The sequence below is a fragment of the Sinocyclocheilus grahami genome, unplaced genomic scaffold, assembly GCF_001515645.1.
Source record: "Sinocyclocheilus grahami isolate Dianchi unplaced genomic scaffold, SAMN03320097.WGS_v1.1 scaffold2124.1, whole genome shotgun sequence".
NCBI lineage: Eukaryota > Metazoa > Chordata > Actinopteri > Cypriniformes > Cyprinidae > Sinocyclocheilus > Sinocyclocheilus grahami.
The window spans coordinates 24,396-40,537 of NW_015507303.1; the positions used below are offsets into that span (position 1 = coordinate 24,396).

General features: G+C 44.5%; 1 protein-coding gene across 3 annotated transcripts in view; it reads left to right on the forward strand.

Annotated features, from left to right (window-relative positions):
* The window catches only part of hycc2 (hyccin PI4KA lipid kinase complex subunit 2), a 31,971-nt gene extending 16,648 nt beyond the window's left edge, over positions 1–15,323 (forward strand). For 2 of the 3 annotated variants that reach the window (XM_016260597.1, XM_016260599.1), the window contains one exon: positions 12,878–15,323. In XM_016260597.1, coding sequence (XP_016116083.1) covers positions 12,878–13,185 — 308 coding nt within the window. In that variant the 3' untranslated portion in view covers positions 13,186–15,323. Of the gene's footprint in view, positions 1–447; positions 967–12,877 lie in introns of those variants that run through there. The other variant, XM_016260598.1, reaches the window with a different exon arrangement.
* The last annotated feature ends 819 nt before the right edge of the window (positions 15,324–16,142 follow it).

Consider the following 16,142-nt stretch of genomic DNA (forward strand, 5'->3'; position numbering starts at 1 on the left):
ATGAACATGTACGTCTGCGTTTTGTTGTTTCTGAGAACAGAATCACCACAGAGACTTGCATCATTAGTTTCCGAGCTGTATGCGAGGTCTCGCCAGAGTTTGAATGGATTGGGGAGGCAAGTAACATGTCATGTATCGTGGTCAATTCAAGTGTCTCAAGCCCCTCAAACAGTTGGATGAGTAAGGGTCCGGCCCAGAGCTCTATTAGGAGCTGCATAGTGCAAAGGACTTAGAAGCAGTTGTACGCTCTGTGGGCAGCTTGGTGATCCTAGATCATCATCTTTGTCTGACACTCACAGAGATGCACAGTTCTGTGAAAACCTCTCTCATGGACACCTGTGATGTTCTTTCACTGTCTTTGTGTTTTGGGTGCTTCACAGCGCACTCTGCTCATGCTGTTCACCGTGACACTAAGAAGCACATTTCCCCTGTTGTGTTACATCCCAGATTGTTTTGACTTCTCAAGTGATGCCGAGTTCAGCCTCACCATCCTCCCCGGCCGACACGCCCCACAGGACCCAGCGGCCAATCACAAGCCAGGAGGGAGGGGCTCTCTCACAGTCACACATGAGGGTAGGCAGGGGGGTGGAGACAGATCATGGAGGCGGGCTTTTCCCCTTAGAATCACCCAGTGGCCTCGCTTCCTTCAGGGCACCTCAGCTTTCCCGGAATGTACCTCCCCAAAACCCCTGCGAGTCATGCTGACCCTGGTATGATGCACACGAGTGAAGCGCGAGGACGTTACTGAGAATCCAGACATAAACACCAGTGAAAGTCATTCATTCTCATTGTCGAAAAGCTTCTTACAAAACTGCTTCTGTTGACTTACATTACTGAAATTAAATTTCCACTACTGTAGCTGAAATCTCAGCTCATCGCATACACACTTCTGAAAAGGTTTCTCGGTCACTGCTTAAATCCCTTTTATGCAGACGTGAAGTTGATGAGACACTGTTTCTAGAGGTGTAAATAGTACAATTATACCGACAATTGCAATTACTGATGTGGCAATTCTCTTAACACATTTCATTGTAAATTTCATTTGGTAATGATTAACAATTTCATTACCAAAGATAAAAAATAAGAGCTTTTGCAAATTCATTTTGAACAGTTTACCTACTTTAAATATTCTTCTTTTAATATTTGCAAATGGATGAATGAAACAGTTGCAAGTAATTTTCAACTAATAACTATAGGTTAAGTCAGTTATAAAGAACTAAGACCCACATTACAAGCAATAAACAAAAAGTGCTTTTAGTGTCAAAGTTGTCAAAACGACTTTTTGTGCTACAAACCAGTACGTTTATGATTACAATAATTGACTAAAATAATATTAATTTACATTTAATCATTTAGCAGATGCTTTTTTCCAAGGTGACGTACAAATAAGGGCAACAGAAGCAATACGATCGCGCATATGATAAATATGATAGCAAATACCAGTTTGCAACATTAAGCAGCATAACAGACTGTTTACGTTCAGCTAAAATAACTGGAACCCGATGACACTGGAAGCCTCACGCATTCAGGGTTAAAATCTGCCGCAGTTGCCATTACAGTAAAAATAAGTGGATTGACTACAGGGGCTCAGTCTGTAGGCTCATTCACATTAATGCCCAGATCTGTTTTGACATTAGATATCTTATCCTGTCTGTCAACAGTCCATTAAGACATAACTGATTTATATTCATATTATATTCATGTATTCAGCGGCATTATTAATGTCTTCCGACGGCATTTGGAAGGGAGAACACTGAAATGCTGCTAATGTAATGTTTTGCAAGCAAAGAGAGTAGTTGAGGCTGATGACAGACTTTTATTCAATCAAACAAGCACAAGATGATGATACTGGAACAGCAAGAACTTAACTAAACTGCGAAACTAGACACAGGTGAACATAATCAGAAACCAAGGAAATACAGGAACAATACACCACCAGAACAAAACACAGAGAACAAGTCCAGGTTTCCCACAGCACATATTGGGCTTGGGGCTGTCATGGGGGAAGTTTATGAACCAAATTATTTACTGCGGCATCACAACACCACTTCACTGTGATTTAGCAATCCTCTTGTAAAACTATTCATACTAAGCCTTTTAATTAATAATTGTATTACTTAATTTGCTTTAAAATAAATGCCTAAAATAAGCTTTGAGGTAAAAAAAAAAAAGACATCTCTTATTCAAACAGGAGAGCAGATAGAGTGATGACAAATGCAAAGCTGAAAAAGACATTTGAGATATGTTGTTGTTTGGCTATTAGCTATTTTATTCTCAAAATGTGCACAAAATATTTATATAAAATAAAATATATGTATCTCCTTGATACTATTTGGTAAAAAAGCAGAAGCATTTCAGTGATTGCAATAGGAGCAGAAATCTGTGCAGTGAATTAATGCACAGTTTATGTCAGTGTCTTGATTTCACTCAGTGTTTGTAAGAGGCTCTTCAACAATCGAGGTCCTCACAGCCTGTCTCGTTCACCTGCATGGACAGCCGTCTCATCCTTGCACTGGTCATTTCCTCATGCTATCGACTGTTTTCACCGACTGAGCATGCGAAATGTGTCTGATTATTCTGTGTCCTGGAAAACGTCCCTAGGTTAACCATGGTTCTCTGAGGGAACAAGATGCTGTGAAACGCTATGGGAACACATTCAGCATGACCGCGCTCTGAATCACGTGTGTAATCAGTCCAATGAATGGGCAAGACGTCACGGACGGGGTGACGTAGCGACCAGGAAGCTTACAGGGGTCATCGGATGCATCGGATTAAAAATTCACTTTACATGTTGTTTGAACATAAATGTGTGTTGAAAGTGTGTGTACATACCCACCCTATAATGATAAAAATCCACCCAGTGTTTTTTTTTAAATCCCTATTTTTTAAATGCCCTTTCTCAAATCAGGCTGTTCTGAGATTCCTGTCAGAATGATGTAGTTCTGCACAGGCCGCTCCCACGATAGTTGATTTACAAGGTCATCTTAACTTAGACCCGCTGTGAGCTGTCCGCCATTGTGTTGACTCCGGTGCAGGGGAAGACAAGAATGTCTCCGATTAAGCGATTGAGGTGTTTTGTTGTTGGATGTAATAATGAACATAGCAGTCGTCATTTACTCTCGACATCTGAGCTGCTAAAGACATAGAGGATTAATTAAGATTAGTCTATTTTCGTGCGAATCATTCGTGATCCAGATTCATCTACAGAAGAAGTGAGTTTAAGGGTTTTTTATGAATCTTTGCAAATCGCCCTTTCCTAAAAATGTGCTAGTTAGCAAGTTTCACAGCTAAAGTTTACAGTCTGCTTATCACCCCACATAAAAGAGGGGTGGGGTGAGCAGAGCTCATCAGCATTTAAAGTGACATGCAAGGAAATGGCTTGCTATGAACAGAGCTGATTTTGACAAGGTAAAAAGGGTGTTTTTTACACTACCATTGAGAAAATTTAACCAAAGTATATTATAGACTTTTCATTAAGACCCTAAAGAATCATATCAACTTGGGCAATGGGAAAATGGGCATCCAATGACCCCTTTAAAAGCACGTGCGGTGGAGACAGCAGCAGCTTCTAGTAAAAAGAAGGAAGCGCTCGCAGGGATGCCGGAAGTATGGCAATGAGACGCAGCGTCTCGTTCCCTCGGGGAACCATGGTTACATGCGTAACATAGGGATGTTCCCCGTCAGGAACTCGAGCTGTGTCGAAAAGATATGGGAACAAGAATGCCCACAACGCCAGACTTACAAATCCCTGCCTAGTGTGGAAGAGCACAGCTAAGGCAAGAGAACAGAGAAGCCAGGTGTGGCATGGACATCGAGGACATAGAACCACATGAAAGTGAGCGGTGTGGACCAGCCCGCAGCGTTACAAATTTCCAGCATGGGGACACCCGACAGGAAGGCCTTGGAGGCCACCACTCTTCGGGTGGAGTGAGCCTTGACCCCTAATGGAGAGGAAAGACCAGAGGACTCGTAAAACAGTGAAATGGCTTCCACGATCCACCGACTGAGGGTCTGCTTGGTAGCAGGAAGACCCCTTTTGGAAGGACCATAGCATACAAGCAATTGGTCAGACTTCCTCCACATGGCAGCACTGTGGACGTATACAATTAAGCTTTTGCTGATCTGGGTCCCAGAAGGGAGGAGGGCAGAAGGCCTGCAGTACGACGGGCCGTGGCACGGAGGAGGGAACTTTAGGTACGTACCCAGCCTGGGGTACAAAAAAGCTTTGGTCAAGCCAGGTGCAAAGTCTAAGAAGGAAGGGTCCACAGAAAGGGCCTGCAAGTCGCCAACTCTCTTCAGCGAAGTGATAGCTTAGAGTAAGCCGGTCTTCAATGTCAGCACTCGATCAGAAACCTCCTCAAGGGGCTTGAAGGGAGGTTTGCTGAGAGCCTCCAAGACCACGGCCAGGTCCCACGGACGGACACGAGAGCGTACCGGAGGCCTCAGCCTCAGTGCACCGCGGAGGAAATGTGTAACTAGGGGGTGTTTTCCCACAGCCAGACAACCAAGAGGGGCATGGTAAGCAGCTATGGCCGCCACGTAAACCTTCAAGGTGGAGTAGGTCAACCCTGCAGAGAATCGGGCCTGCAAGAATTCCAGCAATGAACCAACCGGGCAGTTAACTGGGTCAAGCTGGCAGTCGCCGCACCAAGAATTGAACCGGTTCCACTTCAGGGCATACAAGTTCCTCATTGTGGGAGCTCTGGACTGGAGGATGGTCTCGACAGCCTCAGTTGAGAGACCAGAAGCTATGAGTTGTGCCCCCTCATGTGCCACACCCAGAGTTTCCACAACTCCGGGAGGGGTTGAAAGATGGTGCCCCCCGCCTGAGAGAGGAGGTCCCTCCTGATGGGAATCTCCCATGGAGAGCCGTCGAGAAGGGACACCAGGTCCGAAAACCATACTCAGCCTGGCCACTAGCAGAAGACAGACACCGTCCCGGCGCACTCTCTCCAGAACTCCCGGGAGCAGAGCAATTGGGGGAAAAGCATACAGACGAAGCCCCGGCCAAGTCTGTACCATGGCATCCAGTCCGAGAAGAGCTGGATGAGTCAGAGAGAACAAGATGGGACAGTGCAATGTCTCTTGAGTCGCAAACAGGCCCACCTGAGCCTGGCCAAACACCCTCTATATCTGTTTCACCACATCGGGGTGGAGCCTCCATTCCCCAGGCCTTGGCCCCTGTCTTGACCGGATGTCTGCTCCCTGATTGAGATGCCCAGGGATGTGAACTGTTCTCAGGTAGAGGAGTTTCCCTTGGGCCCACAGGAGGATCTGGTGCGCCAGCCTGTAAAAGGGGCATGAGCGCAGACCTCCCTGGTGGTTGATGTAAGAGACCACCGCCGTGTTGTCAGTGTGCACCAACACATGGTGGCCTCTTAGGTCCAGGAGAAAGTGTTTCAGTGCCTGAAACACGGCCAGCATCTCCAGGCAGTTGATGTGCCACATGAGATTGCGGTCGCTCCACAGACCCCGGGCTGAGTGGCCACTCATGACCGCTCCTCAACCAGTGAGGGAGGTGTCTGTCGTTTGCGTTACATGACGACATGGAGCCCCCAACGTCGGGCCTTGAGACAGGAACCAAGGCTTCCTCTACATGTCTAAGGCCCGAAAGCATTGCCGCGTGACCTTGATCATGTGAAGTGGGTTGCCCCTCGGGGAAAACCCCTTGGTCCTGAGTCACCACTGTAGGGGTCTCATGTACTGCAGGCCAAAAGGTATCATGTTGGACGCAGCTGGCATCAGACCCAAGAGTTTCTGAAACTGCTTGACAGTGAGTGACCGGCCTTCTCTCACTCTCGTGACTGCTGTGAGGATTGACGTGATCCGAGCAGGAGACAGACGTCCCTGCATCTTGGTCGAATCCCACACCACGCCCAGATAAGCGGTCCTCTGCAATGGAGAAAGCACACTTTTCTTGCCATTCAGTCTTAACCCCAGCTCTTTCATATGGGCGAGAATGACATCTCGATTCCGAACCGCTGTCTGCTCCGATTGAGCTAATATCAACCAATCGTCTATATAATTCAGTATGCGAATACCCTGGAGTCGCAGCGGAGCCAGAGCAGCATCCAGGTGAAAGTGCATGGTGAGAGTGCAACGGCGAAACCGAAGAACCCGATATTGGTAAGCTTCGCCCCCGTAAGCAAACCTCAGGAACATCCTGTGTTGAGGAAGGATGGAAATATGGAAGTATGCATCCTTCAGAGGAGAACTGAACTGGATTCTGTAGCCTCTGTCTACAGTGTGCAGGACCCATCGTGAGACATTTGGCAGAAACTTCCATGCTGCCAGATAGTCTACTAAGGGAATCAGTCTCTCGAGACTAACGTCTGGTGTAATTAGAGCGGCTGCTTTAGAGACCTCCTTAGAGGTGGCGAGCCTCCCACAGCCGCTATGTTTCCGGGCAGATGCTGAGATATGCACTCGCTGGAGACCACTGTGCCCTGAAGCACAGTGGCAGGGTTGACAGACCGATCTCCTGAGGGCACTGAGGAGAGACGGGCACCGCATGATGAGGTGTACACCACTGTTTTCCAGAGGAGCCTGCCCTCAGAAGCCCTGAGCCACAAACATCAGGGCTTCTTGGTCGAAGTCTTCGCCAAAAGAATGGTCCTCAGATCCGCCTTCAGCTTGGAAGACTTCAACCGAGAGCGCCATCAGGACTCTCGCTCCCTCTGCTGGGGAGCCTGTATGAAGCGGCTTGGAGGGCAATGCTGGGGCCTTCAAGAACAATGCCACACTGGGAGACAGATAGCCCGCGAGCGTCTGTTCAACCTGGGGCATCGCCCTGTATCTGTGCTCATTCAGTCCCACAACATTGGAATAAACGACGAGCGAGGGACTGAAGAGATGGGCCGAGAATGGTCTAGTCCACGATCTCGTCACCTCGGCGGGCCGGTCGAGATTTAATTTGGCCACAGCACGAGATTTCACATCCACTAGCGCCTTATACTGGGTGGACTGGGGTGGTGAGTCCGTAGTCTCATCGACGTTTCGACATCGACCTCCTCGGAGGATGATAGCCAAAGCGTCGAGCACTCTCCCCGCGGGAAGAAACCTTGGAGCGTGCTTCCGATCCCTGGGAGGGGGCGCTCGATCTAATGGCAGAGGAAGAAGAAAGGGACTCGCCCATCTCCGTTCCCTCCACCAGATCCATCTGCGATCCCCACGACTGCCGCTGCCGCTCTGCCTCAGCAGAAGCGGGGCCTGAGCCGTGGGGAACATTCGTGAGGGCTCCCTTCTCGAAAGAGAGCCCTCCGGGAGTGAAGCATTCGCAGCGAGAGAGCTGACTCAGCGTGCTTCGCTACCAAGCAAACAACACATAGAGTGTGTGTATCCCCACCCATAATGTAGCACGGGCAGGGCTCTCGCCCTTATGTTTGAATTTGTCTTTTGCATTTGACATGATCGCAACGTGACAAACAACAGTAAATAGGACACACACACATCGCTTACTGAATGACAGAAGCTGCCGCTGTCTCCACTGCACATGCTTTTAAGCTTCCTGGTCTCTATGTCACCCTGTCCGTGACGTCTCACCCATCAATTGGATTGATTACACACGTGATTCAGGACATGATCACGTTGAATGCGTTTCCATAGCATTTCGACACAGCTCGAGTTCTTAAGGGGGAACTAGGTTTATCTGACTTCAGGTGCCTCTGGTGGACCCTAACCATCGGCGTCCCATTCAAGAAGATCTGTCACTGTCTTAAAGACTCTTTGGAGCTTCTGGAAGACATCGGCAATTCCACCAGCAGAAAAATACACACACAACTGTAAAACAAGTTACACAGGGTTTACACAACCGTTTAGTTTGATTGGTCACATTTGTTTTAGATTACTAATGTTTGAACACGTCATACAACAAAAACAGGAATTAAGCAAAACTAAGAAATGAACGCTAATAATTTCCATTTCCTGTAAAACTCCTCACCTTTAGAGTAACAGAAACACATTCAGATCACAAAAAAAACTAGCTTTGGTCACTGTGAAAACAGAAGTGACATATTTGGTGACATATACTGTATGTGAAATGCATTACACCACAAAACAAAAGCAGCACGCGGGCATCTTTCCCACAAACCCACAGCAGGATTCATCACCTGTGTGATATGTGCCCACCGCACCCTAAAGCACTTTTTGAATACACCACGCAAACATTGTGTGTCTGATGTTGCATGGCAGTTTGCAGATGAGGAAGTGTTTGTGAGTGTAATCGTGTGTGCATGTCCTCCATTCTCCCTTCAGCAGCTCAAATGCCTGAATGACTCTTCAGCAAAATCTGTGTGTGTGTGTGTGTGTGTGTGTGTGTGTGATAGCTCAGTGTGATTATCAACACTTGGATTTCTTCATCTTCTCTGTTTTGTTCATTTGACTTGTTCATATATTTGGACTTTAACTGAGTACATTTTGGCATCACTCAGTTCTGCTTCTAATAGTTTTCAGATCGAAGAGTTGTTTGTAAATGGGAATCTCAGCATGACCGTGTTGAACAGAACATCAAGCACAAATGCTCAATTTTCTCAGAAAAAGCATAAATAATTTTGGAAAAAGCACTGAAGGAGGGATTTTATTTTGCCGTGTTTCTGCACACAGGCCTTCATCAGGGCTATGAGGTTGCAGGTGTACATGAAAATAATAACCAATGAAAAAATTGGAAATTATAAAAATATTGTTGCATAAATGTCTTGAATGGAATTGTGCACTGTATGTTTATTAAAACTATATGTGTGTTTGTTAACATACCTGTATATTTATTTCAAAAAAATATTTGGCTATTTGTTTGATGAATTTTGTGATGGGTGGATTATTTTATCCATTTTTTTCATTGGTTGTTTGCAAGTTTGAATTTTTCCCTTGTTTGTGTTTAAAGGATCCCATGTACATCTGCAACCTCTTAGCCCTGATGAAGACCTGTGTGCTGAAACGCGTTAGCAAACTAAAATTCCTTTTTTAATTACGTTCTTTGTTCGTTCTGACCCCTTGAGATTACAAGTTTTGCTGCTATTGTCCCAATCAGTTTTTTTTCTACACACCTTGTTGATTGTGTGAAGTTGCACCGGAACAATCAAACAACCTTTTTGGAAAAAACATTGAAAACATGTTTTAATTTCATTAAAATCAGGTCATATTTTTATTCTACACTGCGTGCATAATTATTAGGCAAGTTGATATCTGATCTTTTTTTTTTTCCAAGCACATTTGACCAATTCCAAACCACATCAATCTTAATAACTACTATTAATTTTGAATGTAATCATTAATAAGTGATATATAATTGTCCATGAAGGCTGGCAGATATCTGCCAGATTTAGCCACAGATGGCTCTCCGTAGCCACCATCACCACCATCGAACGACCGATAGCGGCGGCAGTTTGCTTAGTGCCAAATCTGTGGTACGGCGCAGCTCCTCCACCACCTCCGGAGGGAGTCCCCGGCCCTGGTCCAGGTCCTTCAGCAGGTCAGCCTGGTAGGCTTGCAACATGGCCATCGTGTGCAAAGCCGCACCAGCCTGACCTGCTGCCGCATATGCTCTGCCGTTTAGCCATGACGTAACCCGCAGCGGCTTAGTCGGCAGAGACGGCGTCTTCAATGCGGATACCTCACCCACCAAGAGAAAGCTAGCCAGTGTCTCTTCAATCGGTGGCATCGACGCACATCCATATTCCTGCATTCCCTCCACATCAGCATAGTTTGCTTGTGAAAAGTGAATGCGAGCAGAATATCGCTTTCCCCAGGCTCTCCGCACCTCAGTGTGAAGATCTGGCAGAAAGGGAAGACTCGTACGAGCTAGGCGGTTATGTCCTGACCTTAAAGTGTTCATCGAGGCGACCACGAGGGGCTCGCGCTTCTCGTGCCTCCACGGCAGATCTAATCTTTCCGTAGCACGAGACATAACATCCAACAGCTTGTCATATGCAGGGCAGGCAGGATGTGAGTGCTCAGAAACATCGTCGATCTCAACAGCCTCTTCCTGCTCATCTTGGCTTAAGGTGAGGAGCGCGCTCGCTGCCGGATCAGACGACGTGAGTGACAGCACGTCATCATCCCACAGCTCGCCGCCAAGGAATGAGAAAAACTCATACCTTTTTCAAACTCATCGGCAAGCTCCACCTGCGAACCCCACGATTGCAGTCTCCTACTTGCCTCGGCTGCAGCAGGTCCTGAACCACAGGATAGAGATGGTTGTCCCGATTCCCTCAAGAAAAGGGACAGACGAGAACGAAGCTTTCTCAACGAAAAGCGCTCGCAATGCATGCAAACAGCCCCCTCGAGAACTGAGCGTGCATGCTCCTCGCCCATACATATAATGCACATAACATGCGTGTCATCAGGTGTCAAGAAACGCTGAGCTGTGCTGGTGCTTGCCATAGTTCTGCCGTAATTTGTCTAGATCACAAATTTAGAAAAACGGATTCCGTGAAGACAAGAAAGAGGATGACAGTTTTTACAGGTGCTCTTTTATACTCTCGGACGCACCTTTTGTGATGTCATAGGCTGCCGCCTGCCAATGTCAAGTTCATTGTCATGATTAGACTCATGCTTCATGCCAAAGACATTCCCCAAAGCGCCCTCTAGAGGACGCAGCGTAGATTTCCCATTCGAAAGGGAACTCCTTATATTCAGGTGTGCATAATTATTAGGCAGGTTTTCTTTTACAGATAAAATGAGCCAAAAAAGTGATTTAACTCAGACTGAAAGTCAAAAATTATTAAATGCCCATGAGAAGGATGCAATACTAGAATTTGCAAAGTTAAGGCATGACCATTAGACAGCAAAATGCTCATTGGGTCAGCACGGTCAGAAAAAAACAGGTGGAGAAAAAAAGACACGTTAACTGAATAAGAATTAAGGTGAAGAATTAGGTGTGAAACCATCAGGAACCCTTTAGTCTCCAACGCCACCATTTTCCAGAACTGCAAACTACCTGGAGTCTCCAGAGTGCAATGTGTCAGGTTCTCAGAGACTTTGCTTGGGTAATAAATCCTAAAAAAAAAAAAGACCCTCACTTAATAAGAATAACATGCTGATGTTTTGTGAAATACATGAAGACTGATTTTTTTAAAAAGGCTTTATGGACAGATAAGTTGAGAGTGACTCTTGAAGGAACAGCCTCACATCCCTTTCGTACCACTCTTTCAAGAATTTATCTTCCAGAATCTGGCAGTAAGTTTTGAGAGTTCACATTCTAAAATGAGCTCCCAAAACTTACTTGCTCTTAAATTTATTTATTTAGTCATTAAGCAGAAGCTTTTATCCAAAGCGACTTACAAATGAGGACAACAGAAGCAATCAATTGTAGTATTAAAACAACTAAAAACAGATCCAAAACTAAAAGCTAAAACTTTATAAATACTACTTATACACATTTTAAAAATAAAGAAATTAAATAAAAATGACAAATGCATACAACAAAATTAAAAAACTTAACATTTAAATGAAAAACAAAAAATAAAGCTAAAAACAATTCAAAATATTAAAGAACAAAAGGTATGAGTATAATAATGATTCTAACATAACACTAAGCCAAACACCAAAAAAACAACTAGCTAGGACATGCAGATTGGCTGATAGTTAAATCTATCATCTGTTCAGTATCTTGTTACTTGTTTCAGTCCATTATTCCTGTTTGGACCAGACAGATTTTGCATAGTGTTTTTGGGATATATTTAAACAGGGTAGATGAAGATGACAGAACTACTCTCTCATTGATTGCTGAAAGTGTAATCGGATTGCTCAGTATTGAATGTGCAAGTGTCTTCTACTCAGTCATTTAATGGCTCTTCAGTAACGAGTTGATGAGGTCAAAGCTGTTTAATACATGGCCAATGAAATCACACAAATGCACAGATCTGATCTTATTTTCATTATTATAGTTTACTTTGAGACTGATTTGTCAGATTGTTCTTATCCCAGACCAGATCTCATGAATCACATCATTCTGTAGAGAGTCTTGCTCTTCTGTTAATTCCAGCACATTCTCACTCCAAACTCTTCACATATTGACGCTTGGTCAGGACCTTTTGGTGTTACTTTTTGATGCACGGGGTACCCCTTTTAGCGTAATTTTTCGGCGTGCAGGGTCCTCCATTGCTTTGAATAAGAAACCTTGGCATCAATATGCCAACGAGAAAGGCACGGGGAGTTTTTATCGCCATGATTAAATTATATATTGGGTAATAATATTGCCAATATTGCATATATGTTGGGGTGTGATTTTCCAATGTAAATAGTCACAACAGTTTTATTTACATTACACTATTTACACATTTATGAGCACGTAACCCAACCCCTGCCCCTAAACCTAAACCTTAATTCCAAAGTCTTGGAATGCAACAGGACTTGATTGTAATGGTTTTATACTGCTTGTTTATGGTCAGTTTTTGAAATAAATACCTGTGACTGCACTTATATTTGCCTGCTACATGTTTTGTATTGTTCAGAAGTGGGTAGGTTTAGGGTTGGGTGGGGTTAGATGCTCCAATGAAAGTATAAATTTATATAAAATTATTTCAGTTTTTTTACAAATGCAAGCAAACCATTAAATTAAAACCATTAATTAACTGAAAACAATGGAGGACCCTGCACGTCGAAAAGTGACGCTAAAAGGATACCCCTGTGTGTCGAAAAATGACACTAAAGGTGTACCTTGAGCATCAAAAAGAGCCGCCAAAGGGTCCTGACCAAGCGTCAGTATGTGACGAGTTGGGAGTGAGAACTCAGCAGCATCATTCACTTCCTGTCTGCAGTGTTGAATGGTTTTCATGACACTCTTGTAACATATGGAGACAAAGGGCTTTCAGAAAACGATACGATCTCATTTCATCTGTCTCTTGAATTCATTCTGTCCTGTATGGTTTCTCTGTGGTAGATGTAGACGGGCTGAGCAGGGAGGAGGAGTCCTCCGGCCTGAACGATGCGGATGAGGGCTTCTCGTCCGGCGCGTCCAGCAGCAGCCAGCCCAGCGGTGTGCGCGGGAGGAAGAACCACCCGTCCGCTCGCAGGACCTCCAGCACCTCTCTGGACTGCAGGAGGGGGCTGGGCTCTGCCGCCGAGGCTCGCAGATACTCCATCCTCAGCCTGCAGGAGCAGCATCTGCCGGAGGAGGTGGAGCTGCTTTCTCCTGGAAAACAGAGCCGGTCACCCAGCTTCAACATGCAGCTTATCTCACAGGTCTAGAACCGGCTGCCTCGTCCACGGCTTTCTACGTTCAGTTGGACTGTCACTTCTTGACAGAAGAATTATAGCCTGAAAGCGGGAACTCTCATTACTTACTCATGTCATTTCAACCCTGTATTTTTCTCTTGAAACATAAAAGCAGTCGAAGCCATGGTGGACGGTGATTCATACTGCCACTCAGTGAACACCGTACCAACTTCACACCAGTCAATATTAGTGTTACTTACCTTTCTACAGTCAGTTTGTAAAGGAACAAATCTTTTCCCATTTCACACAGCCCAGCGTGATTCATTTAACTCTTTTCAGCCAAGTTGCCAGCGTCCGCCAGCAATTTTGATCATTGTCACAAAATTCTCATGGCCCCCAGAATATTTAGTTGCATGAATATCTGAACGTGCAGAGTCTCTGCTTTTAACAAACAAACAAAAAGGTTTTATTCTACTTACATGCATTGTTTTTTTTATCTACACTCAAATGTGGGTGTTTAAAAAAAATAAAAAAATAAAAATTTGATCAAAAGGCTGAGAAAATGGCATTTAGTCGGACTACATCCAGATCAGATTCAGTACCGAGTTAACTTTAGGTGGTTTTGATTGATATGCTGATTGATGATGGTTGTAAATGTTACACCACCCCCTACTGTATAACAGTGAAAACACAGAATGCTGGAACGTTTCATCAATGGTGGGGAAAGAGTTGAAAGCAAGACCTGTAATGGCTGTATTTCTCACACAGGGCTGCTGTCTGACTCTGAATAGTGTGCTGGTCGTATAGAATGCTTTAATGGTGCTCTCTGGAAAGGAAAGAGAGAAAGAAGGCATACAGGACTGAAATGACATGAGAGTAAATAATGATGGTTTCCATTGTTGGCTGAACTAATCTCTTAAACCCCGAAGTGACAGCTGGCCTGACAGCGATCTAACCGTCTCCCTCTCAGGCCAAATCTGAGCTGGACCGACATGTGCGAATCGAACATTGTGAATTTTCTGATGACAGTCAGTCAGCAATAAATCATCCCTAGTCCTCCAGAAGATTTGAATGCGTAACTGCAGCGTCTAATGCGGCCCTCTGATTTGGATCAAATTTCATATAAATGTTAGTTTTTATGGCAGTGTTTTAAAGGTTTTTATGGTTATGTTCTTAAGATTATTCTGACTGAAATCATCAGAAGCCCAAATGACTCTGAACTTGGCAGACTCTCTGAGAAAGGGAAACTCAACATATAAATTGATATATTTATGTGATATACTTGTGTGTGAATAATGTAAAATACAATTCTGTCAGAAGACAACATGCTGTAGATGTGGAGAGTAGTGCTGTATTTTGCAGACGCTTTAATCCAAAGCCATCCTTGACAAGTGTCAGTGCTGCTGGTGGCTTAGAGGTCCATGAATGGGATGAGCAGTTATCTGCTGTCAGCCTCACACAGTCACATCAGTGTCCGTAGAGCTGGCCTGCAGGTCAGGCTGTGCTGAGGCTGAGCTTTAGTAACATGTGAACAGACATGGTGATTTTCCCAAGCCAAACTCAATGTCAATGATCAGACATGGCATTAGTGATTTTATAGATGGTCACATAAGCCTGTAATATGATTAAAGAACAGCAGTGTGTCAGTGTGTTTTGTCCAGCCTGAATCGAAGGCTCTCATACAGATATAGATACACTCAAGAGAGAAGAACCTCTTGCAAAACAACAAACCACCCTATGGAGATCAACAGAAGCTGTCTTGTGCTGTTCTTCTGTGTTGTCATGTGAATTATATCTGCTGTATTTATTTGCTGACTATCTCTGGTCATAATGGGACATTATAGTGTGTGTGTATGTGTTCTGTCTATGTGCTTGAGTATTTCAGCACAAAAGTGGATCTGTGTCCTGTATTTCAGCGTTTCACAGCCCAAAGTCTGTTCCAGCCATGATAGTCAGGGATGTTTTTCTCTGATTTTGCTTTGTTTCTCTTTGCTTTTTTAAATGCACACAGCTGTAATGTGTCTGTCATTCTGTCTCATTTTGATATGTCTCCGCTGTGTAGAGTGGTTGTGTGCTGTGATCAAAGCTCCAGCAGAGCTCCTGAACTGAACTGTCTCTGCTGAAAAAGGAAATGTGAGATTATACTGTGAATAAAAGTGGTTAGTCATTTACCAGTGAGCGTGATTGTGTTTAAATTCTCTTGTCCAGTGCCTAGAAATAATACTCACTATCTGTACTTGTACTTTGACATTATTGCATACGATTGCACTACAATCTTTGAGAACTGATCTGAAGCACAAACTAAACCATTATTAAGTTACTATTACAATGCTGATTTCCAACATGTACATTTATTCACTAATGCCGAGTTCACACTGCACGATTTTAGCCCTGATTTTCACTCGCCTACAGGTTTTGCAAAATTGCAGACAAATGCCTGAAATTGAAAGCAAATTGGTGCTCGTTCACAAGGTCAAGTCACCAGATTGTCAAAGCAGCTTTACAGTATTAAATAGGAAAATATTGTGTCAATAATGCAAAATGATGTCAGTGATGTCATCATCCAGCTCAGTTCAGTTTAAATCGTGTCTGTGCAATCAAGTCGACGATATCGCTGGAAATTAAGTGTCCCCAACTAAGCAAGCCAGAGGAACCAGAACTCCATCGGTGACAGAATGGAGAAAAAACCTTGGGAGAAACCAGGTTCAGTCCTCTGGCCGGACGAACCAGCTGTTCAATTCCAGGCTGCAGCAAAGTTACATTGTGCAGAGGACTCCTGATTCCTGTGGTCTTGTCCTGGTGGTCGTCTAGGAGACAAGGGGCCTCATTTATAAAATGTTGCGTATAAACAGTCCTAAATTTGTTCTAAGATTGTTACTCAAAAGTGCGTAAGTGCGATTCAGAGAAAACAAACGTGCGTACGCCTCTCTTCCAGATGTGACATTTATAAATCGCAATTGATCTTAAAATTGTGCACAGCTGACTGTGTC